Raw genomic sequence first — 25,515 nt, 5'->3', positions numbered from 1 at the left:
TAGAATTGACTTCAGAGACACAGAGTTACCCCAATAGGATCTCTGTTCTGTAATTCAGGGGTGCAGGGCTGATCCTAAAGTAGTGTAGAGCAAGGGGCAAATATGCCCACATGAGGCTCTCCTCGGAGGGTGAACAGCAGGAGAGTGGAGCAGGGCATCCCCCAAGGTTGAAAAGTGGGCTGAGTCATAGCCATGAAGAGCAGCCCAGTGGGAAGGGAGAGAGAGAGGTAGCAGCATCGGGTCGGCCAGCAAACCCCAAAGTAGCAGCAGAAGCATGGTGCACATAGCTCCTGCTACATCAGCTCCATCGCACTGGCTTTCCCAATTCAATGTCAGTGCAAGGCCCTCTAAAGCGTAGAGCCCAGGGCAGTCGCCCCTATTCACCCCCTCCCCACGCCCCTGTTTGGATGCACATGAAGATCACAGTGTCTCCTTTCATCTCAGTCTGAATTTAGCTTTATTAAACACACACATAAGCACTGTGAATCACGGATCAAAAGCCCCTCTTATGGAGACCTCCTGACTTGCAGTAGTTTCCCAACTATAAAGGAACTATAAAGGTCCTTCCCCCATCCCAGTGTTCAGAGTCCTCCCTCAAGTGTTGGTTTCTGAAGTAGCTAATAGCAGGAGAGTTCAGGCCAGACTAGGGAAGAAATTATTATATGGGAAAGGAGATTAGCTCTTTTTGCATTACTGATTGGGCTGTGCACTGAAAACATTTTTGTTCCATTTTGTTTCTCGTTCTTTTTTTCTTTTTGGGGGGGGTGTTCATTTTTTTTCACTTTATTTGTCTTTTCATTTAATTTTGTTTATTCAAAATTAAATAAACAAGCAACACAAAGAAATTAAATTAAAAAATATCAGGTCTGGGCCTCACCACCAGAGTTTGAAAAAATGGGTGTCTACTTGGCCCCCTCCACAGCTTCTCCAGGCCCCCATCCATGAGTGAAAAAGGGACAGGAGTGATCCCCAGTCACTCTTGCCTCACTGGGCCAGTTGGTGCCATTTTGAAGTACAGCACCGGCATGGCAGCAATGATTGGGAATCGCTTCTGTTCCCCTTTTCATCCCCAGATGGGTTAAGAAGCACAAGGGGAGAAAAAGGGAGCTGGGGGGGATTGTATTTATTTTAATGGCCTGGGTTTTTAGGGTGGGAGGAAGCTGGGGTTGGAACTGACTGCTACTGCTGCAAGTTGGAAAGGAAACCAGATGAAATTTCATTTGTTTTTCTTTCATTTCATTTGTAAAATGAAAAGAAATATGACATTTCTTAGAGGGATTTCCTATGTCTTTGAAATGAAAGCACGTTCTGATTGCTGTTATCTGATTGGAGTTTTGCTGCTTTTCCCAATCAGGTGGAAGGTCTTTGTATGGTAGGGACTTCAGGCAGGATTTTGGGACAAACAAAACGTCCTTGAGCAAATTTAAATTGTGTGTTCAGTCTTTCTTTAACTATTAGCCCTCTACCATCCTTGGAACATGCGTTTCTGCACCTACGCCAGTTTATTATCTTTAGAGGCCAATTAGGTCCATAAGCTGTCGTGCTGTTTATCTGTCTCTGTATTTATGGCCATGCCTTTGTCCTGTCTCTGTAATTTCAAGTCCAGTGCCATCCTGTGGGTCTTAGGCCAAGCATTATAGGCAAGGTGGCATCCGTAGAGTAAGGCTGTCATCTTCTGCTTGTATGGCTACAAATGATTTATTCAGAAAGGTATATGGCATACAGAGGTTGTTTTTCTGCCTCCCCATGGATTATCAAAAAAGGGATAGCTGCTAGGTGATCAGAAGATTGGATTCAACAGTCCTCTGGTCTTCTTCAACCTAACCAATTTTATGAGGGGAAACATTGTAATTTATTTATCATTGACTGGAGAGGGGTCTCATTTAATGCCATTTCCCCTATATCAGTTTCTTCCTCTGCTGCCTCTGTATATTGAGTACTAATGTTATTCCTGTTTCTTTGCAGACAAGTTGAAAAATGAGCAGTATTGATGGAGAGAGTCCTCATTTGAGTGACTCTGAGGAGGACGTGGAAGAGAAGATACTCTTTCCCACAGCTCCCTTACTTACTGTTAAAGAAAAGTGGCCCCAGGATGCAGCCGAAACCCCAGCACTTCAGTTTCTGGATGAGGTATGTACTGTAATTGTTTTGCAGCAAAACAGTCTAGTCAATGCCACCAGCAAGAAAAGAGTTAAATAAAAATATGATTTTACTGATTTTATACTTGTCTTTATGTACAGTCCAGTCAATTGAAAAGGCCATGGGTAGAACCAAAGACACCCTTCACTTTTTAGCTCTGCATGAAATGTTTTTAAGCATTACATTTATTTAAACAAAAGTTATATCATTGTTTGTTGTTCAAGGTTTCCATATGCATGACAGGCAGACCTGGATAATCTGTATCTTAAACTTGTTATTAAAGAATCTAAGAGTCCCGAGTATGATTGGTCATATAGGTATGTGCTGCTTAAGAAATAATCTACATTGGTTATATTTCAATATCCTGAAAGTGCCTCAGTTCCTTAATGCACGAGTTGTCAAGGCCAAAGAATTGAAGCTGGGACATGTGGTCCAAGTACAAATTAGGACTGGAAAGTAGCAACATATGAAGTATTTATTTTAAACAGAATTACCCTTGCAGGACAAAGGATGTGAAAACCACCCCCACCAAATTTGGATGTGGATTTTGAAATGATGCTATTTCAGTGTGGGTCCTGTGATTAATTTTTTTGTAGTTCCAAATTGGGTCTTGAACTGAAAGTTTGTAAACCACTGAGTGTTCAGTTTTGTCTTAAGCAGGCTTGTCTTGGGAACAAGTATCATATATCTCTTCTTTTTAAAATAAAAAGAATACATAATATGTTAATCCTTTTTCTTAACTTCATATCCCTCCTTCTCTGTTGGAACCTCAGGCATGCAAGCTGTGTCATTTTTAAGTTCTGCTGAAGCTGCTTGCCCTATAGCATTCAGGTTTCCAGTACTAGAAGACAGTAGCAGTCCCAGCTTCATTCAGAATCATCATCATGCTTAATCACTTGCTCTAGGTACTAATGTTTAAATAGTTCTTATAGTGAGGATGAGAAGGTATCACTGTCAGCTTATGTAAGGAGAAGATCTGAAATTATTCTATGGTGCAGGAGAAGTCGCAGCCATGAAATAATCTGTTGTGAAATATTTATTTATAAAGGGTTATTTATAAATACAGCGAATACAAATCATAATTATTTGATATTGTAACTTCAGTAAGATGTATTCTCCGAGGACAAGCAGGATGGTAGTCTTCACACATGGGTGACATCGAAAGATGGAGACCCGATGCAGAAAACTTATGTCAAAGTTTCTAGAACTTTGCCTAGGCACACTGAGTATACCCTATACCACACGTACATGCCCTATACCACACTTTTTCTGCGGAGCTATAAGCTTCAGGGTGTGAGTGAGCTTCCTCTGGCTGTTTTTTGGCCTTGTGGAAAACTGTGGTTTTTCTCGTGTTTTTCACAGGATTTTTCTCATTTTTCTGTCGCTGGGACCCTCTCGGTGCACTCCTGTAGTAGGGTTTTCAGTGATTCGGGTAAGTTTCCTTTTGCAGGTCGATTTCCTATGGCAGCGGCGCATCAGTGCTTGCCAGCCATCAATGCCCTGCCACCATTGCTTTTGGTTCATGCCCTTTTGTTTTGCCCAATTTGGCCACGTCCAGTTTTCAGTAATGCCCCTGGTGCCTGAGGACCATGTTGTTACGGTTGTGGAACCTTGGACCGGTTGGGACGGTATGCTATGGAAGACCACAGCGAGCGTCCCAGCCGGAAGGCAGCACGGAGGAGACTCAGACGAGGCTTCACCACTGGAAGTCCGAGGTCCCCCCAGGAGGAGCCCATAGGGACCTGGACCTCTTGGACTTAGGTGGGACCCTATGTGACCAAGGATCCAGGCAGCGGCCGAAGAGATGGACGAAGGCTGGGCCCAGGTAACTGGAGAGTTTTCACCCTCAGAAGCCCGTGACTCCCCCGGGAGGAGCCCGTGAGAGCCCGGGCCGCTGGGACTTAGGAGAATCCTCTGGGCCAGCAAGTACCGGATACCTGAGGTGAGGAAGAAGCCAAATTCAGAGTCCAGGAGCGAAGCCGGGTCATAAGCCAGGAGTCAGAGGTCCAAACCAAAGCCAGGGATGAAGCAGAAGACGGAGTCATGGACAGAGCCAGGTCAGAAGCCAGAAGTCAGAGGTCGATACCAATACCAAGGGGCGGAAGCAGGAGATGAGTCAGGAAACAAGCCGGGTCAGGAAACAGAAGCAATCCCAGGATACAGCGGCAACTAGCACTCAGAAGCTGAGGAACCTTGTTGCAAGGCGAGGTAATGCTGCAGCTGCCGGGTTTAAATAGCCCGGCAGCTGCAGCATTACCTCGCCTTGCAACGAGAATTTTAAAGTGAAGGCGCCGCTCACGCGAAGGTTTCGGATGCAGCATCAGAGTTTAAGTGCTTTTCTGAATGGCGAACCTGTGAACCGAGACGGCAAAAGGGTTTCCCGTGGCCCCTGAAGCAGGCAGTGAATCTGCCGAAACATGGCCCATGTCGGGCAAGCAGAAGCGGACCCTGATCAGCAGCGGCAAAAAAACCATTAAGTTAAGTGGTACTTTAAAATAAGGCATTCACTACTTAAATCGGGTCAGCCTGCAAAACGGGAGCGCCATTAAGCACTAATCTTAAACAAATATATAAAAAATAAAAAATAGAAAAAAGAGTTTTACAAACATAATAAAGAATAAACACGCGGCAAGCTAGCTCATAGGGTCAAGCCAAGATACAGGCTGACGCTACGCTAGCCACCGCACAAAAGAAACCACACAACAAGGGGTTCCCTTGAATGGTTGTTGGTTGTTGGGTTTAAATAGCCCGGCAGCGTCTGAAATCGGCAGAGGAGCTGTCCATGATTCCTGCGCTGGTCCCTTTAAATCCGCAGCCCCGGCGCATGCCTAGGGGGCAGGGCCAGCTGCAGATCGGCATTGGCGTCTCCCTCACAAGGAGAACGCCGCGGAGGGCCGCTCCTCAGGCCTAGGAGGCCGAAGTGACAGCATTCTTGCGGCCGGTCCGGGCCGCCCGGTAGGTGCAGGTTCCGGGCCATGCCCCGGGACCGTAACACATGTCCATCATGAATCCGCATGAGATATGTGTCCTCTGCCTGGGGACATCGCATGATGTCTGGGGTTTCCGCTTATGCACCAAGATGATCCTGAAGGGATGTCGACTTTGACTCGATAAGATGGAACAGCTCTTTGAGTCGAAGAAGTCCTAGCATCAGCATTGGCATCGAAGGACCAAAGAGTTGCACTGATGGATACCAAGCCATCAACATCAGCAGGACCGTCGGTTTTCATCGATGCAGTTGGCGAACAGGGACGCTGGAGACTGACCATCATCGATCTCCTCTAGGCCGAGGACGTCGGGTTCCTCATCATTGGCCTCAGCATAGGGAAAAGACCAGGCTTGCATCAAGGGAAGCTGAAGAAGTATCATCACTGGTTCCTGTTGATGCACGGTGTCGGGCACAAGGATGCACCAGCTTTTGCCGCAATGCCACCAAAATGACCGTGTGGTAAGGAGTGCCAATCCCCCATTGGTGCCGGGGGTCCATGATGGTCTCCACCAGTCCTGATGCCAGTCACTGATCTACCTCGAGGATCCAGAAAGGATCTGGCCACCCCTCCTTCCTCCCAGTTCATGTTGGCATCAGCAATGTTCGAGGAGGAGCTGGAGTGCCGAGTACAATTAGTGGTGGACCGGGTGCTGCAGGGCTTCAATCCCATGGCATTGAAGGCTCCAGACCTGGTGCCGCCCATCCTTGTACCATCCTTGTATCATTGGTGTATTACCAACCCAGCTGGCGTTGGTTCCTGGGACAACATCGGTGCCTGGCAGGGTACCAAAGTTTCCCCTATCGATATGGTGATCATCATCGGTTCCTCCGAGGAGGAAGCTCCACCGAGGCTGGTGAAGATGCCAAGGCCTGCCGACCCAGTCCAGTTCTACTGGTGCCTGCACCTCTGGACGAAGGCCAAGCACCTAGGGACCCATCTTCCTTGGCTTACAGTGAGGATGAGGAACCCTATGACCCTGGGGGATGACACTTTGGAGTCCTCCTCTTAAGGCTTTGAGGAACTCACTTCAGAACCTTCTCCTCCAGAGGAGTAAAGGAAGTCTCTGCCTGAGGACTTAACCTTCACAGGTTTTGTGAGGGTGATAGTGGAAGCCATCCCGTTTCAGTTATTGACAGAGAAGGATGCCAGGCACAAAATGTTTGAGATCCTCTAATTCGTGGAGCCTCCTAAGGAGATCGTGGTGATCCCGGTACTCCTAAGGAGATCGTGGTGGTCCCGAGTTGCTGCTGAGGATATGGAACTCTCCTCACAGTGCCTCCTGTTAATATGAAGGCAGACGGAGTCTACCTCATCCAGAAGACTGCCAGATTCAATAAGCGTCAGTTGCCCCACCAGTCAGGGGTGGTCGAATTGCCCTCAAGAGGGCCAGTCGCTCTTGGACTCATTCCTCGGTGCCCCTGTGGAAGGACCATAGAGAGATGGATGCTCTTGGGAGGAAGGTGTTCCAAGGCGCTATGCTCATTGCCCACATCGCTGCCTATCAGCTCTACATGAGCCAGTTCTCACAGAACATCTGGCAGCAGGTGCAGGAAGTGGCCGAGAAGCTGCCTCAACAGTATCGCTGGTGCATAAGAGCCAGGAGTGTGAAAAACACAAGGTCCATGCGACCTACAATGATTTCAAGACGGTATCAAGAGTCTCTGCAGTGGGAATCTGCACCCACAGAATGGCCTGGCTGTGGGCCTCAGATCTCCAACCAGAGGTACAAGAACGACTCACTGATGTGCCGTGTATTGGAAGAATCTCTTTGGAGATAGAGTGAGGGATGCTGTGGCCAACTTCGGGACCATCATGAAACCCTCCAACAACTCTCCGCCAGTAAGAAACATAGAAACATAGAAATTACAGCAGAAAAGGACCAAATGGTCCACCCAGTCTGCCCAGCAAGCTTGTAGGAGTATCTGTCACTTCGTGCAGGTTACCCCCATGCTTATTAATTTCCTAAACTGTAAAAGTCAGGGCCCTCAGTTACTGTATAAATCAAAATCCTCTGTGACTTGAGACATTGAAGCAGAGAGCAAATGTATCAGCTTATTGGTTAAGAGTAGTAACTGCCGCACCAGCAAGTTACCCCCATGCACTCTTTTCTTCATTTCCATCCTCTAGTTTTTAGGGATTCACAGTATTTACCCCATGCCCTTTTGAGTTCTTTCACTATTTTTGTCTTCACCACCTCCTCCGGAAGGGCATTCTAGGTATCCACCACCCTTTCCATGAAGAAATATTTCCTGACGGTTCTGAGTTGTCCTCACTGAAGTTTCATTTTGTGACCCCTAGTTCTATTGATTTCTTTCCAACAGAAAAGGTTTGACAATTGTTCTTCATTAAAACCTTTCAGGTATCTGAAGGTCTGTTTCATATCTCCCCTGCACCTCCTCTCTTCCAGGTATACATATTGAGATCCTTCAGCCTCTCCTCATGGGTCTTCTGATACAGAGCTCACACCATTTTGGTCGCTCTTCTCTGGACCGCCTCCATCCTGTTTTTATTCCCCTTTAGATATGGACTCTAGAACTGAATACAGTACTCTAAATGAGGCCTCTCCAAAGACCTGTTCAAGGGCATTATGACCTCCTTTTTCTTACTGGTTATTCCTTTCTCTATGTAGCCTAGCATTCTTCTGGGTTTAGCTATCGCCTTTCAAATTGTTTTGCCATCTTCAGAGCTCCAGACACTATTACCCCAAGATCTCTCTCCTGGTCCATGCACATCAGTCTTATATCCCCCGTCACATACAGCTCTTTTGGATTACTGCACCCCAGATGCATGACTCTGGACTTCTCAGCACTGAATCCCAGCTGCCAAGTCTTCGAATACTCTTCCAGCTTTCTTAAATCTCTTTTCATTCTCTCTACTCCTTCAGGCGTGTCCACTCTATTGCAGATCTTAGTATCATCTACAAACAGGCAAATTTTACCTTCTATCCCTTCCATAATGTCACTCATAAAAATATTGAACAGAATCAGTCTCAACACCAACCCCTGTGGCACTCCACTTAACACGGTTGTCTCTTCAGAGTAGGTTCCATTTACCATTACACTCTGACTCCTATTAGTCAACCAGTTTGTAATCCACACTACCTTGGCACTCATGCCCAAGCATCTCATTTTATTCACAAGCCTTCTATGTGGGACCATTTCAAAAGCTTTGCTGAAATCTAAGTAGATTACATCTCTTGCTCTTCCTTGATCCAATTTTCTAGTCACCCAATCAAAAAATCAGTCAGATTTGTCTGATAGGACTTTCCTTTGGTGAATGCATGCTGCCTTGTGTGCAGCAACCCACTGGATTGTAAGTAGTTCACTATCCATTCATTTTCCCACCACCAAGTTGAGGCTAACCGGCTTACAGTTTCCGGCCTCTTCTCTGCTACCACTCTTGTGAAGTGGGATTACCACTGCTCTTCTCCAATTCCCCGGCACCACTCCGTTTCCATGGATCTATTGAACAGATCCTTCAGCGGACTCATCACATCTCTGAGCTCTGTCAGTATTCTGGGATGTATTTTATCCAGCCTCATGGCCTTGTCCACTTTCAGTTTGCCTAGCTCCTCCCATACATTCTCTTCTGTAAACAAAGTTTGGTCTACTCCATCCCCATCTATGGTCTTGTTGATCAGCAACGGGCCTTCTCCAGGGCTTCTTTAGTGAATACCGAATTGAAGTATTTGTTTAATATTTCTACCATTTCTTCGTTACTCTCCACACATTGCTTCTTGTCACCTTTCTGTTTCACTATACCACTTCTGACCTCCCTTCTTTCACTGATATTTCTGAAAAATGATTTGTCGCCTCACATTACCTCTTTGGCCATCCTTTCTTCCATTTAATTTTTTGCTTTTCTTAATTCTTTCTTCGTCTCCTTCCGTTTTACATATATTCTTCCCTGTGTTCCTTTTTTGATATTCTTTATACTTCATGAATGCTGTTCTTTTTGCCTTTATTTTTTTAGCCACTTCCATAGAGAACCGGATCGGTTTCTTTTTCTTCTTACTCTTGTTTACTTTTCTAACATATAGAATTGTTGCCTTTGTAATAGCTCCTTTTAACTCGGCTCACTGTTGTTTCACCTCACCCATTTACTCCCAGTCTTCCAGGTCTTCCTCTAGGTATGTCCCCATTTCGACAAAGTTTGTATTTTTGAAATTCAGAACTTGGGCCTTCATGTGTCTTCTCTGTATCTTATTTGCAAAATTGAACCATGCCATCTGATGATCACTGGTGCTCAGGTGAGCTCTGACTTCAACATTTGAGACATTAGCTCCATTAGAAAGCACTAGATCAAGTATCACAGCCTCTCTCGTTGGTCCCATTACCATTTGTTTGAACAGAGCCCCTTGAAGGGCATCCACTATCTCTCTACTTCTCGTAGATTTTGCAGAAGGGAAACTCCAATCCACATCCAGCAGATTAAAATCTCCAATGAGCAGCATTTCGCCCTTCTTTCCCACCTTTTGGATGTCTTCTTTGCGTTTTCTGTCTAGTTCTTCTGTTTGAGTCGGTGGCCTATAGATCACACCAGTACAAAAGGAAGTGCCATCTTCTTTTTTTAGGATGATCCACAGTGCTTCTTCTCCACCCCACTTCCCTTGCAATTCCAGTTGGTCTATTCTTAGTAAGTTACAGCCCAGGATGGCCATATCCCAAGCATGAGAATCAGTGAACCATGTCTCCATAACCACAACAATGTCCAAGTCTGCCTCCACCAATAGGGCCTGCAAGACTTGGATCTTGTTACCCGGACTACAAGCATTTGTAGTCATAATTTTCCAGTCAACTTTTCTACATTTTTGAAATGATTGATTTTGTTACTTTCTCTTCCCTTTTCCTGTTTTACTTGGGGGTAACATGCCAAGTTCCCTGGCCACCTCCTGCCATCCCTGTTCCTTAGTTTAAATGCCTTATAATGTATGATCTGAATTTTTCACTTAGCATTCTTTTTCCTGCCATTGACAAATTAGAAAGAAAAAGAAACCATATAATCTTTTATTGCTCCATACATGGCCCCAGCCTCCAATGTATCCAAATCCACATTCTTTACACCAGGTTTTGAGCCAGGCATTGAAGTTATCTATATGGCATGACCTTTCCTTTACCTTTCCAAGAACAGGTAATACTTCTGAAAAAAACCAATAGTCTTTGCAGGTGTCTAATTTTTTTCCCTAGATTTTGGAAATCTTTCTGTACTTTATGGGCATCGTTTCTAGCAAGGTCCTTGGTCCCCAGATGGATTATAACATTGATATCAGATTTCTTGCTTTCTTCTATAATTGCATTGACCACCTTGTTTATATTTCTGTTAGGTGAGGATCCTGGAAGGCATTTAACTATTGTGTCCCCATCATAATGAGTTCCCAAATTGATTCCTTTTTGATGATTAAATCCCCCAGCAGAAGCAGCATTCTTTTAGGACATTTAATCACTCTGAAGGGTTTCTGGGTGCATTGGGTCACTACTTCCCTTTCAGACATCTTTTCATATTCTGTTATTTGGACTTCTTCATTTTCCAATACAGAAAATGCATTATGTAAGGATACCAGCATGGAGAGTGGGTGTCTCTTCATCATAGGCCTTATTCTGCCAGAGACCACTGTAATCCAATTTTTCCTGGGATTCTGAATCCTGGATGTCTGGCTTCTCTGTGGGAGTGGGGGTGGATACTAGGATGCTTTAAAGAGAACAGGAGGACTTCGTCCCATCCTACACCTAAGGGCCTTGAACAAGTTTCTAAGAAAAGAAAAGTTCAAGATGGTTTCCCTGGGCACCTTGATCCCCCTTTTGCAAAAAGGGGACTGGAAATGCTCCCTGGACCTAAAGGACGCATACATTCATATCAAGATCTTCCCCAGTCACAGGAAGTATCTCCGATTTGTCATGGGAAAACAGCACTTCCAGTACCAGGTGTTGCTGTTCATGCTCGCGTCAGCCCCATGGATCTTCACAAAATGCCTGGCCATGGTGGTGGCGCACCTCCATAGGCTGGGAGTGTATGTTTTCCCAAGTCTGAACGATTGGCTGGTCAAGAGCACGTCTCAGGCAGAGACCACCAGGTCCTTCCGGGTGTTGGAGTCACTAGGATTCGTTCTCAACTATCCAAATTCCCATCTCTGCCTGTCATTTCAATTGGACTTCATAGGAGTCCTGCTAGACATGGCTCAGGCCAAGGCCTCCATGCCTCGCCAGAAAGCTGTCACCTTGACAACCATCACGGCAGAGATCCAACAGAGCAGGCGTCAGCCTAGCACACATTGAGGCTGTTGGGCCATATGGCCACAACTGTCCATGTCACTCCCTTGGCACGTTTACACATGCAGAGACCCCAGTGGATCCTGAGGTTGCAATTGTGCTAGGCCACTCACAGCCTCCAGGATTGCATCAGAGTCACCCTGTCTTTCCAGGACTCATTATCCTGGTGGCGGGTACTTTCAAATCTGGAATGGGGGATCTTGCTTCAAAGTCCCCCTTCCCAGATTGTCCTAACCATGGATGCATCCACCCTGGGGTGGGGAGCTCATGTAGATGGGCTCAGCAATCAGTGTCTCTGGTCTGCCCAGAATGCTCTTGTCAAATCAACTTCCTGGAGCTTCGGGTGATCAAATATGTGCTATGGGCTTTCAGAGATCAGCTGTCCAACAAAGTTGTCCTGATCCACACCAACAACAAGTAGCTATGTGGTATGTCAACAAGCAGGAAGGCATGGGATCATACCTTCCGTGTCAGGAAGCAGTCCAGATCTGGTCATGGGCCCTGTCCCTCGGGATGGTGCTCAGGGCCATGTACCTGGCCTGGACAGAGAATGTGGTAGTGGACAGGCTGAGTCGAGCCTTCAGATCACACGAGTGGTCCCTGGACCAGAGGGTAGCATATAGAATATTCTGCTTCTGGGGGAGCCCAGAGATAGATCTGTTCATGTCCCCCTGCAACAGGAAGGTGCCTTGGTTCTGATCCCTGTACAGGTCAGACAGCAAACCAGCCTCAGACGCCCTCGCCTGTCATTGGGGCAAGGGTCTTCTTTATGTATATCCTCTGATTCCCTTAGTGGCAAAGATTCTCTTGAAGCTTTGCGAGGATAGTGGGTCTATGATCCTCATACCCCTCATTGGCCGAGACAGATCTGGTTTCCACTCCTACAGGAGTTGTACATCCAGAAACCAATCAGTCTGGGGTCATCCCCTGATCTCATAATGCAAGATCAAGGCAGGCTGCGTCATCCCAACCTCCAGGCATTGTCACTCACAGCCTGGATGTTGAGAGGTTCATCCTACAGCCGCTTGATCTTTCAGAGGATGTGTCTCGGGTCCCGGTGGCTTCTAGAAAGCCTTCCACTAGAAAGTCCTATGGACTGAAGTGGAGGAGGTTTTCTGTGTGATGTGAGCAGAATGCCCTAGATCCGTTCTCCTGCCCCAAACAAAAACTGCTTGACTACCTCCTACCCTATCGGAAGCTGGCTTAAAGATCAACTCCATTAGAGTTCATCTCAGTGCAATTGGCGATTACCACCAAGATCCATCTCTGTACAGCCTATAGTTGTACATTTCATGCAGGCCCTGCTTCATTTGAAGCCTCCCCTAAAGCCTCCCATTGTGTCTTGGGACCTCAATGTGGTGTTAACTCAGCTAATTAAAGCTCCTTTTGAGCCACTGCACACCTGCAACCTGAAGTACCTGACCTGGAAGGTTATTTTTTTGGTGGCAGTCACTTCAGCATGCCGGGTCAGCAAGCTCCAGGCCTTATTGACTTATCTACCTTACACTAGATTTTATCATGACAGGTGGTCTTGCGTATGCACCCAAAGTTCCTGCCTAAGGTGGTGACAGGTTTCCTTCTTAACCAGTCAATCGTTCTGCCAGTATTCTTTCCCAGGCCCCATTCGCACCAAGGTGAACGAGCACTGCACAGTTTGGACTTCAAGCGAGCCTTAGCCTTCTATTTGGAGCAACAGAAGCCCATAGATCTATCTTTTTATTTCTTTTGACAAGAATAGGTTGGGCATTGCAGTTGCCAAACAGACACTATCCAATTGGATAGCAGATTGCATCTCCTTCTTTTATGCCCAGGTGGGACTGCATCTTGGGGGTCAGGTCAAGGCTCATTCTGTCAGAGCCATGGCAATGTCAGTGGCCCATTTGCGAGCAGTTCCCATGAAGGAGATCTGCAAGGCTGTGACATGGAGTTCTCTCCACACATTCACATCCCATTACTGTCTGGATAAGGATGGCCAATGCAACAGTAGGTTTGGCCAGTCTGTCCTTCGAAATCTGTTTGAGGTGTGGAACCCAACTCTCCCGCCTAAGCCTGTTGTTTAGGTCTAGGCTGTTTTCCCCTCTGTTACAAACAGCACCGGTGTTGTTGTGCCCATTGGCACCTAGTAGGGTCAGTTGGTCCCCCTTTGTGTTGGGGAGCAGCCTGTAGCTAGGGATTCACCCATGTGGAGGACTACCATCCTGTTTGTCCTTGGAGAAAACAGAGTTGCTTACCTGTAACATGTGTTCTTCAAGGACAGCAGGATGTTTGTCCTTATGAAACCCACCCGCCACTCCGTGGAATTGGGTTTCTCTTGTTTTTTATTTTAATCATAATTCTATATTTCAAGACTGGAGAAGGACTCTGTGTGGATGAGTGGTATAGGGTATGCTCAGTGTGCCTAGTCAAAGTTCTAGAAACTTTGACATAAGTTTTCTGCATCAGGACTCCATCTGATGATGTCGCCTGTGTGTGAGGACTAAAATCCTTCTAACCTCGGAGAACACCTGTTGCACCTGTTGCTATTTTCTTGAGTTCATATTTCCATCAATTTTGACAGTGGTGTGCTGTAACCTATTACCTTGCCTTTGAAAACCCTTTACATTTTTAAATTGAATTTTGTAGCAAAACTAAAGACTGAATTAGATTTATGTCGGTTGTTTTGAATAGATGTTAATTGAGAAAAATCTCTTAAGAGCAATTGTGCCTTTATACATCCTATTTACTAGCTCTTAGTAACTGAGGCTGTAGGCTCTAAGACTTTCTCAACATAATTTATAGTATTCTCACTTTGAAATTAGATTTCCTTTTTTTCCCACTTTAAAACAAAAATTAGATTATTTCTGGCATCATTTTTAGCATCAGTCTGTAGTTCATGGCTATCTGATTTCATCTGTAAAAACAGTTTCAGACAGTTCTCTCGTCCCTCAGCTATCTGTCCAGCACCGACTTTTCAGATGTCTGGACTAAAGTTGAAGAGTGACAAGTATGCAGAGAGAGGTTTTTTTTTTAACATTATTTTCTGCCAGAGTGAGAAATTGTTTAGCCTATTTGGCATTTGTGAGAACCTAAGAACTCTAGAGAGGAAAGAATGAAAGACATTCGGTCCCATAAGGCTTGTTTCTTGGCATTAGTACCCCATTTCCGCATGGGCTGACATTGAACTGGCAGCAACAGAGCCCCTTCAATCTTCTGCATAAAAATGAACTTTGGAGCATCTGCTCTGAATTTGTTTTCCATAATCCATTCTCTTTTTCTATAATCTGTGCAGGACTATTATTACCATCTTCACTTTGTGTCATACAGTGCGATGCTTGCAGCTTGCTTTAATACATTTCTTTTCCCTGTGTTTTTTTTTTTTTTGCTGTCCTGACTGTAACCAAGGGTTTCCTACGCAGAGACCCAGATAGTTAAAGGTTCTGAACACAAGTATCTTTAATTGTGCGCACCACAGCTTGCCATAGGAATAAGACTGCGTGCTATGCTTGTATCTAGAAATTAACATCTGGCACCGAGCTTCAGAGAATGTGGTCAACAGATGTTTTAGGGCTGGCCAAGTGTCACAGTGATGAGCGCTGTGTGATGCCAAGGGAGGTCAAATTTTGATTCTTAGCTCAGACTCCTCTTCTTGGAGCTGAACGGATGAGTCGGATATTACTTATATGATGGCACCCATTATGGTGGCAACAGACCAGCACTGGAAGAAGCTCAGAAGGAAGCTGTAACTAGCATCTTTCCTGTACAGGAAGCTGGGATGGAAGAAAGACCTGACACAATGCTAGTGGTTGAATTTGTATGACAATTTCCTTTTGAGAACTAGGTAGAGAAAGAAAATGTAAGACAAGAGAATCAGTAGGAAACTGTTACTTTTCAAGCTTTCTTCCTTCTTTTACCTGCTGAAGTTGATAAAAAGCCTTTACATCATTTAGGGTTTGATTTTCAAAGTGCCTTGGGCACATTAAACCCTGTTTTCTGCATGTAAGTAGCATTCTGAAAATTGATCAGGGGCTAGTGCATGTGTTACCCAGTTTCTCGCATACGTTTACGCACACTGAGGAGAGGCATTCTGGGGAGCGGAGTTGGGGCTGAGTTGAGTCTTCCTCGCACACTTTTTGATTTTAAAAAGTCTGTGTATAAGTTATCCCACACAAGTTATGCCCTGCGAGATGAAGATCTTTGTGTAAAGTAATCTGTGTGCATAATTGGCCAATCACCATAGAATTTTCAAAGCAAACTCATGCGCATAAGTTTGCTTTGAAAATGCTTGGTAAAACCTGCGTGTACAATGTACACCCAGACTTTATCACTATGTGGGAATAAAATGACCCTTCCTAAGTCTAGACTGGTCCAGGGAATGTGCAAGATGTTGCTTTGCCAAGGCAAGGGCCCTGAAGAGAACTTCCTTTCTATGCAGAAAGACAAAGATTTTAGCAGAACTACTAAAAATAAAAAAATGGAAGATTTCTTTTCCTAAATGTTCCTCTGTCAAAAGTACGCAGCTTGCATAAAATGGACTTGTTTTCTCATACATGGCCTGTTGGTGGCATGGTCAGAATAGTGGTATGGTGAACTTTGGCACCTACCCTGCGAGTCCTGATACTTTTTATTCTTGTCTGATTTGGGACCTAACAGGTCTGGTTTTGATTTCCTTGCATTTGTGCTGGAATTCAGATTCTTTGTCTTGCCTTTCCAGTGCTCAAGAAGTAAAACGCAAGCTCCAGATGGTGAACGTATGTTGAGATGGTCAGAGATTGTGGTAAATCTGTACATGTAGGCTGATGTGTGCAAATGTACCTGCAGCTCATTACATTAGGGCACCAGTGACACTCCAAACAGCACCCAGAAATCATGACAAGAATCCATATTTCTCACTTATTGTAGTTTAACACAATTGATTCTGGATGCACTCCATATATTTGATGATAATTTGTGGGTTAATTGTTTCAGTGTTCAGATATTCTAACCAAGAGAAGTGTTATCTCAAGGTGGGAAGTGGGAGCCCATCAGATGGCCTGGCAGACGTAAAAACACAATATGCACATATTATGGTTGTTGGTCTTGTCACTTATCTTTGTGTATTCAGTGGGGCAAATCCTGGAAGCAGGAAGAACTGCCAAAATCTGTATTGCAAGGTGAGAGGTTAACAAGGCCCCACCCCAGAACACTACATAAGTAGGCCCAACCAGACCTTATCTTCACACACAGAACTTCTCTAGAACCAGAGATAAAGCCTGGGTCTGAATAAACAAGAAGTGGCAATCAGTGCCATCAAATACTATCAGAATTCATTCACTGTCTGGGAAAGGTCTTGCCACATGCAGTGCACATGTCTGAAATTAAGTCTTGCCAGCATCAGCTGGAGTGAGAGGGAGGTTAGTACAAAATGCTGTAAGATATGACTTTTAGTTGTTCTGGTGTGGTTATACATGGTGAGTTACTGTGAGGTCTTCGATAAAGGACAGGAAATCTGGAAATCAAATGTAACAAATACAGAGGAACCTTTTTTTTCCGTTTTTTATTTTATCTTTTCTGGGGATTTATTACAGAAAGAAAATAAACAGGAGAAATCAGTGGAAAAAAGTAACATAATTTTTCTGGATAAATATAATTTTTGTTCTTGTTGTAATAAACACTGATACATTCCCAGGAAAACTAAAATGAAAATGAAGGTCCCTACAAATAAATAAATTATTAAATAAATAAATAAGCTGGTCGGGCACTAGGTGGCTGCACTCATTAGCAAAAGGCTGTGTGCAGTAAATGAGGAACCTTAAAATCTCTTATCTTCTGAGATCTCGTAAACACCTTCTTCACTAAAATTGGCTTTTGTTTGCTGGAAGTTTATATTTCAGTCACAATAGAAAATAACAGACTTTGGTGATGGGGACTGAAAACAATAGTTTATAAATTGCTAACAAATACCATACATCAAGTTTAGGGTGAGGTCTTCACTGGAAATGTCTTTAGTATCTTTTGAAAAAAAAATAATATGGGCATCCAGGACATCACTCGTTCGCAACCGCCCTTTTACATTCCAAAAAATACATCACACCACAGCTTGGGTAAATAAGGCCGCATCTTTATTAACAACATAGAGGCCCGAGCCCTGAGAATAAGAATTAACATTACAATTTCAGCATCCAAACCCCCAGCCATCTGCTGCTCCCCGGCAGGATAGTCAATACCAGCCATCCGGCTCGATGCCCCAGCACTCCACACCGGGTTCAGACCCCCGCCGCCCACCTGCAAGGAGCCAACCCGGGTGGACCCCCGCCGCTAACCTGCAAGGAGTCTGGAACCCGCCGCATCTGTGAACAACTCCAATTCATGATTGGAAAGCGGGCTCGATTGCCAAAACGCAGACCCATTAAAAGCAACCAAGAAATCGTCCCAGATCCGCAAGTCCTCCCGCAGCCGTGCGGACACGCGAATCCGGTGATGACGCTTCCAGACCCCTGACATAGCATGAGACAACCTCCGCAAGAAAACCCTGCCCATAGGGAATACTCGACAAGTGAAATTTAGACTGCCCACCAAAGATTGCAGCTCCAGCAGCGACAGCTTGGGCCGAAACAACGCCTCCCGCACAAAGCCACGCAATCGCTCGACCTTATCCGCCGGTAAACGCGATACCATGGCTACTGAGTCCAACTCGATCCCCAGAAAAACCAACTTTGTACTCAGACCTTCCGTCTTGTTGGCCGAGAGGGGGATCCCGAACTTGTCCACCACCCCCTGAAAACAGCCCAGCAATCGTAGACAATCACCCGAATCCGCCCTGCCGACGAACAAGAAGTCATCCAAGTAATGCACCATGTCCCGAGAACTGGACCGCCTCCCCACCACCCAATGGGGGAACGAACTGAACGCCTCGAAATAGGCACACACTATGGAACAACCCATCGGCATGCATTTGTCGAAGTAGAACGCCTGCTGAAAGAGAAAACCCAACAAATGAAAACTTTCCGGATGAACCGGCAAGAGCCGAAATGCCGCCTCTATATCGGCTTTAGCCAACAAGGCACCCGGGCCGCCTCGCCTGACCACACGCACCGCTGAATCAAAAGAGGCATACCGAACCGTGCACAGCTCTCTGGGGATACCATCATTCACCGACCCGCCTTCTGGGAACGAGAGTTTGTGTATCAGTCGAAATTTCCCCACCTCCCTCTTTGGGATCACTGCTAAAGGCAACAGGACCAAATCCGGGAAAGGAGAAACCTCAAACGGACCCGCTATATGACCGAGCACAATCTCAGCCTGCAATTTGTCTCTCACCACCGAAACCAACCGTTTCGCTGACGGACAATTGACCCCACCCCCCACCGTACCCTCCTCCGTACACGGAATCCGGAAACCAACAGTAAAACCCTGCGTCAGCAACGCTGCCGCCCCCGCAGCCGGGTAGCACTGCAGCCACGGAAGCATTGCCGCTATCCGGATAGGAGTGGCCGCCATCCTCGGCCACTCACTTGCCCGGGCCCTTGGCAACCGGGACGGTGGCGGTTCCCTCCCCTTGCCGCTTACCACACCTTGCGGCGGGGTGGCCCGCCCCGCAAGAGGAACAGGCGTGACGAAATTTACAATCGGGGAAGATGCATGTGGCCCGGTTAAATCGCCAACACACGTCGCTGCGCCCCAACCCGGCCTTAACCGCACCGCCCGCGGGTAACTCTTTCCGAAAGGGCCGCGCCGTACTGCCCCCTGTAGATGCACCTAGCCCCGAACCACCCGCGGACACCTTAGCAGCCATCTGCGTCAGCCACAATCCGACGTCCTGGGTACCCCACGACATGAATTTGTTTTCTTCCATGCGGTCGCGAAAGCGCTCGTCGTAGTTTAACCACGACCAACCTTCATAAGTTTTGCTCGCCGCCAAAATCGCGTCCGCGTATGATAACAAGGGTCCGTATTGGGTCGGGTCCCGGTGTCCCACCACACTCGCTAAGCGCAAAAAAGATCGCATCCAGTTATGAAGGTTCCGCGCCACCTTCTGCTGCGCGCCCGGGAACCGCTTACCTTTTTCGCGCTTCTTCTTCCCCTTTCGCCTACCACGACGCCCCTCCAACAATTGGAAAATATTGATGAACTGTCTACGCCAAATCCTCTTCCGGATTGATCTCGGCACCTCCTCCCATAACTCCGTAAGGGCTACCAACGCGGGAGCCCCACGCGCTGCCTCTCCGCCTCCCGTACTTCGCCACCGAGTCAGAAGAAGTAGAGGACAAAGACGAAGAGGAAGACGACGATGAATCTGATGAGCTAGACCGCGCCCGCTTCCTTTTCTTCTTGGCCTTACCCTGCTTCGCCGCCCCCGTCATAGTCCCATCTGCCACGGCGTCCCTGCTGCGTGGAACCCCGAGCCCCCGGACTTGCCCCCCACCGATACTGACTCCTTCCCCGGCCCGCTCTGCACCGATCGCCCTCACCGCCTCCCCCGGATCAAGCCTAGGGAAAATGACAAACTCACCTGGCGAAGGTGATTCCACCGTCGCCGATCCTGGGACAGTCCCCCACTCAGCCTGCCCTCTCTGATTAGCCTTGGGCGCCGCGGTCCGCCAGTCCTCAAGCTGAGACGTACTCGGCTCCTCCCAATCCTCAGCTGCCCCGGCCGCCTGCAAAGAAACCACAGCCGGCGAGAGAGAAGGCACCACACCTGGTCCGAAGCCCCGCTCCCCCTGCAGCCCAGTACTAGGAACTCCAGGCACGCTCACGGGGCAGCCGACCCCCTCAGGCCCGCCCCGAGCCTCCCCCGCCAAACCCCCTCGCCTCTGACCAACCGGACCCCCAGACAGCGAATTAGCCGGGGAGCCCCAACCCTCGGCGCGAGGCCCTACCGACAGACCGCCACCCCCACCCCCCGGCTCCGCTCGGAGGAGCTGCCCTGCCACGCTCTGACTGCGACCCCGCCCAAGAGCCACCCCTCTCCTGGGAGCCGAACCCCCTGACCCAGCAACCAGTCCCTCCCGCTGCACCGGAGATCGGAACCAGTGTCCCTGCCCAGCCCCCTCTGCCCGCATATCACTGAACAAGGAGGCCCGCGGCTCGAGACCCTCCCCAGGAAAGGACTCCTCCGACCACCCCGGGAGCGATCCTCGACCCCGCCGCCCCCGAACAGAAACCCGGAGCCCCGGCGCATCCGGCACCAGAATACCCCCAAAGCCTACCTCATCCAATTCGAAAGGCCCCTCCGAGCCCCCCCCCCCCCTGAGCTAACCCGGCGCCCTCCATCCCCCTTCTAGCCACTCCTGCCCCTCCCCCCAAGGCCCTTGGTCCCGCAGGCACCTCCAGGCCAAGCTCACCTCCAGCCATCGCCACCTCCCTGGACCCCCCACCACGCCCCCGCGAACGGGACCTAGGAACCCTCGTGCCCCTCCCTCTAATTACCCCTCGCAAAGGAACAGCAGGCCCCAGGCCAAACGGCGCGTCACACCCCTCACCGCTGCCACCCAGTGGCATCCCCCGGTCGCCGGCCTCCCCGCTTCTGCCAGCCCCGCCTCCCGCCATTTCGTTGCCCCAGCTCACCCGCTCCAGGACTGCCAGGCCGCTTCGCAGGACTGCCAGGCCGCCTCTCACACCCTCGGGCTCAGCGTCCGCCGCCTTGCCTTCCCCCGGGACCCAAGCCACCTCCTCCGACTCCGGCCCGAGCGGGAACACATGATCTCGCTCTGCGTCCTCCAGCTTCTGCGACTCGTCCGCCATTGGGCACTGAGCTAGCAGGCAACCAGAACAGACAGAAAAACCGAAGCGGAAATCAGCCGCACGACCGCCGGGCAGCCATCGCTCGATCCCCCTGCCTATGCCGCGCAAACCCCGGCAGACTCCCCACCCCTTTCACAGGATTTCCCGCCGGCCAATCAGGGCCGGCCAGCACCCTGGCAACGCGGCCATCTCCTCCAATCCCCACCTGTCTGCTACGAAGCTGAACACTTCTCCGCTCCAACCCCCTCCCCTCACCCCCTGCCCTCCTGCTGACCTAACCGCCTTACTCCTGCCACCTTCCCCCCCCCCCCCCCTGCCGCTGTGGACCGGGGCCCGCTCTCCGAGTGCGCCTGGGCCCACATTATCCTGTCCGACCGGACACTGGGTCCGGTCGGCCTTCCAAAAACCTTACAAGACAAAATAGAAACCACTTCTGAAAGCGAATTTGGTTTTAACCCTATAGCTTGAGTGGATTTTTGCTTAAAAAGCAACACATTTCTTTTATTACATAGGGCAACAGTGTAGCCCTGTAAGCAAGGGCAGTTACTGGGCCTTATTTTTTAAAGATTTTTCTCAGTAGCCAATATGCAGTGCCCAGGGGCATTCTGGAGACTTATTCTTTCTACTCAGTTTTCTTAGATAAGGCCCCCAAAGGGAGGCTTAATAAGGAGTGTGTCCCTGTAGAAGGGACATACTGGACAAATTAGACCAGAGAGATGTACCCTCTGTCCACAGCACACTTACTGGAAGTTGCAGCAATTGTCCAATCCAGCTTTTAGTAGTACCGGTAAGTGATCCCTAATGTTGCTAGAAGTGAAGAAGTTGAAAACTTGAGGAGTGTTCAGGAAAAAAGGAGGTTTTGTCTTCATCTCTCCTGCTTTAGATCTGCAGATCAAATACCTTGATGTTCATTTTGAGAGTTGCTGGGATTGCTGATTCTTTCATTTTTGTCTTTTATGTTGGGAGGAATTTTATTTTACCTTTTCGTTCCTGAGGAAAGAGGTTTCTCCAAGGACAAGCAGGATGGTAGTCCTCACACATGGGTGATATCATTGGATGGAGCCCGGCACGGAAAAACATTTGTCAAAGGGATACCGTCGGCGATTGACTGCAATGACCCGAAAAACTTACCGATCGCAGACCGGGAAGGGTGAAGGACCCTACTCGATGCCTGAAAGTGCCAAAAAAACACTTTAGATGGCTAAGTTTGCAAAAGGAAGCGCGAGCTCCAAAAATCGTGTGGCAACAATTCCGCGGAAAAGAAGAGACTGAAGAGGGACCCCGCGTGGACAAGTGGTTAGCAGCATGCTGGGCATGTTCAGAGTGCCAGTCAAAATTTCTAGAAACTTTGACAAAACTTTTTCTGTGCCAGGCCCCATCTGATGAAGTCACCCATGTGTGAGGACTAACATCCTGCTGTCCTTGGAGAACACCTGTTACTGGTAAACAACTCTGCTTTCTCAAAAAACTAGATGAAATCCTAAGTTTCTTCTCAAAGTTCTTGTCCCTTGTGGAGGGAACCTAGCAGGTTTTTTTAAGTAAGACTTTTTCTTGGGGGGGGGGGGGGTTGTGATTGGTAGTTGCCCAGTAGGCTTGGTGTTATGAACTAGCTCCTACGAAGGGAGGAGTTAGCAATCTGTTATGCTTTGACGCCTGAGGAAGGGAGGAGTTAGCAAACTGTTATGATCTACTCCTCAAGAAGGGAGGAGTTATCAATCTGTAATGAATCTGCTCCTGTGGAAGGAGGAGGTAGCAATCTGATATGCTCAACTCCTGTAGAGGGAGTAGTAAACAATCTGTTAGGGTTTTAGACTGCGGATTAGCAATCTGTAATGAATCTGTTGCTGAAGACTCCTGATGGAAAGGAATAGCAATCTGTTACCAGCGGAGTGCTTGGAGAGGGCACTCAGCAGTAGAGGAATGTAGATAGGTGGATCCTTGGGCCGATGGCAGATGACTGCGCCCCCAGGAGGATATCCTGAGAGGGACCACCGGCTAGGCTTGAGTACGGAGACAGACACAGATAATTCTTTTATTAGACAGGTTAGTAGATCCACCAGAGGTGGCAGTAGTGAGCTGATATGCCCGGCAGGGCTGAAGTCCCTCAGGTACTGGAACAGCGATCCCAGGGTTGCTGAACTGTAGAGAAACTATAGATAGTGAGTAGACAGGGTATGCTGTGTTCATAGCCAGAACTGGATGACAAAACTCACATACGTTCTTTAGGAAGCTCAGTAGCTGGAAAGGGTTAGGCCCTTGAGGAGCGAGTACCTGGTTCCAGGGAAAGCTCTGAGAGAGCGATGGTAACTCACAAATGTCTGTATCGGCGATAGCTTCCAGGCAGTAGAGAATCTTCAGAGTGTTCAGGAACATGGGCCCTCGAGGAGCGAGTACCGGTTCCTATCTGTAATCTGAAAGTAAAGAAAAGAGCGAGGCCCCCGAGGAGCGGGTACCCCTGGTAAGTCCGAGGAGGCAGAGTAGCTTACGTAGGGTAACCCTTGCTAACTCGATGTGTTAGCAAATTCTGAGACCTTTTATATTGGAAGCGGATGATGTCATCTCAGGGGGACGCCCCCGAGGTTCGCGCCCTTGCTGGTACATCAATCGGAGCGCGCGTGCGCCCTACGTCATCAGGGACATGGCGGATCCGTAGCATCGAGCCGGACCGGGGACGCCGGAGGGAGACGGCAAGAAGACGCCACGGCAGCTAACCGTCCATCAGACCCGGAAGGAGTCACCACAGAGGTAAAGAGGGCGGAGTGAGGGCGTCGAGCAGCAACGGACGCAACACTTGGGAACTTTGCAGTTCACCCCAGTGTCACTCCAGCTGAGGGATTCAGTGCCATCATGGTAGAAACCTTTTGGAGGCGTGAGTGTGTCTATCAATTTGTCCTTAAAATACTGTAATAGAAAAACTTATAATAAGAAATCCTGTGCCAGTGATTGTGAATGAATTGCTAAGATGGGTAGCTTATCTATAGTTCTCACTCTAGAGTCTTAGAACAGGGCTTTCCAAATCTAGCCTATGGACCCCACAGCCAGTTTGGTTATCAGGATATCTATAATTAATATGCATGAGGTAGAATTCCTATGCTGGGTTTCCAGTGCATGCAAATTTATCTCATGTATATGTATTGTGGATATCATGAAAACCGGCTGGCTATGGGGTCTCTGTTGTGACCGTCACTGCTCGACGCCCTCACTCCTCCCTCTTTACCTCTGTAGCGACTCCCTCCAGGTCTGATGGACAGCTGGCTGCCGCGGCATCTCCATGCTGTCTCCCTCCGGCGTCCCCGGACCGGCTCAGTGTTGCAGATCCGCCATGTTGCCTGAAGACTCAGGGCGTGTGCGTGCGCACGCCCTGATTGAAGTACCAGCAAGAGCGCGAACCTCATCTCAGAGGCGTCCCCCTGAGATGATGTCATCTGCTTCCAATATTTAAAGGTCTCTGATATCGCTAACAAACTGAGTTAGCAAGGACTCGCTTTGGCTGTCCAAGCTACTCTGCCTCCTCGGACTTTCCAGAGGTACCCGCTCCTCGGGGGCCTCGCTCTTTTTCTTTACTTTCAGATTATAGATAGGAACCAGTACTCGCTCCTCGAGGGCCTATGTTCCTGGACACTCTGAAGATTCTTTACTGCCTGGAAGCTATCGCTGCTACAAACAATTGTGAGTTACCATCGCTCTCTCAGAACTTTCCCTGGAACCAGGTACTCGCTCCTCGAGGGCCTAAACCTTTCCAGCTCCTGAGCTTCCTTGAGACCTTACGTGAGTTTTGTCATCTAGTTCTGTTCATGAACTCTGCCTACTCACTTTCTACAGTTTCTCAACAGCTCAGCCATCCTGGGATCGCTGTTTCAGTACCTAAGGGACTACTGCCCTGCCAGGCATACCTGCTCACTACTGCCACCTCTGGTGGTTTCAAAAACCTGTTTAATAAAAGAACTAATGTATGTCTTGTCTCCATACTCAAGCCTAGCCGGTGGTCCCTCTCGGGATATCCTCCCGGGGGCGTGGTCATCTGCCTCCAGCCCAGGGATCCACCCACAACTATACCAGATTCTAACTGATTGCTAACACCTAGCATCAGAGCTTTCCTAACAGATTGCTAACTCCTCCCTCTTTCAGGAGCCCGCAACACAGACTCATTACAGATTGCTAACTCTCAGCTCTAACACAGAGCTTTTCTAACAGTCTCCAGGACAGATTTGAGAAGCCCTGTCTTAGATGTTACGTGATTGACACCAGGGCATAGATTTCTTACCCAGTGGAATCAATACACATTATGAGGGAGCACTGCTTGAGATGCAGGCATGTCATTGATAATTTTGAGCAAAAGAGAGCCTAAAACAACAGTTATGGGAAAAATTAAATCAATATAATCCAGTTTCCCACCAAAAATAATTTAAACCTTCATTTGT

General features: G+C 48.0%; 1 protein-coding gene across 1 annotated transcript in view; it reads left to right on the top strand.

Moving 5' to 3' along the window:
- CCDC146 (coiled-coil domain containing 146) overlaps positions 1 to 25,515 on the top strand; it is a 393,451-nt gene that overhangs the window by 24,413 nt on the left and 343,523 nt on the right. Inside the window, exon 2 of the mRNA XM_029617030.1 lies at positions 1,966 to 2,130. Within this exon, the coding sequence (XP_029472890.1) occupies positions 1,978 to 2,130 (153 nt within the window). The 5' untranslated portion in view covers positions 1,966 to 1,977. The remainder of the gene's footprint in view (positions 1 to 1,965; positions 2,131 to 25,515) is intronic.

This window comes from Rhinatrema bivittatum, chromosome 9 (genome assembly GCF_901001135.1).
Source record: "Rhinatrema bivittatum chromosome 9, aRhiBiv1.1, whole genome shotgun sequence".
Taxonomy (NCBI): domain Eukaryota; kingdom Metazoa; phylum Chordata; class Amphibia; order Gymnophiona; family Rhinatrematidae; genus Rhinatrema; species Rhinatrema bivittatum.
The sequence above is the reverse complement of the archived record's forward strand: the minus strand, read 5'-3'. Positions and strand labels throughout refer to the sequence as shown.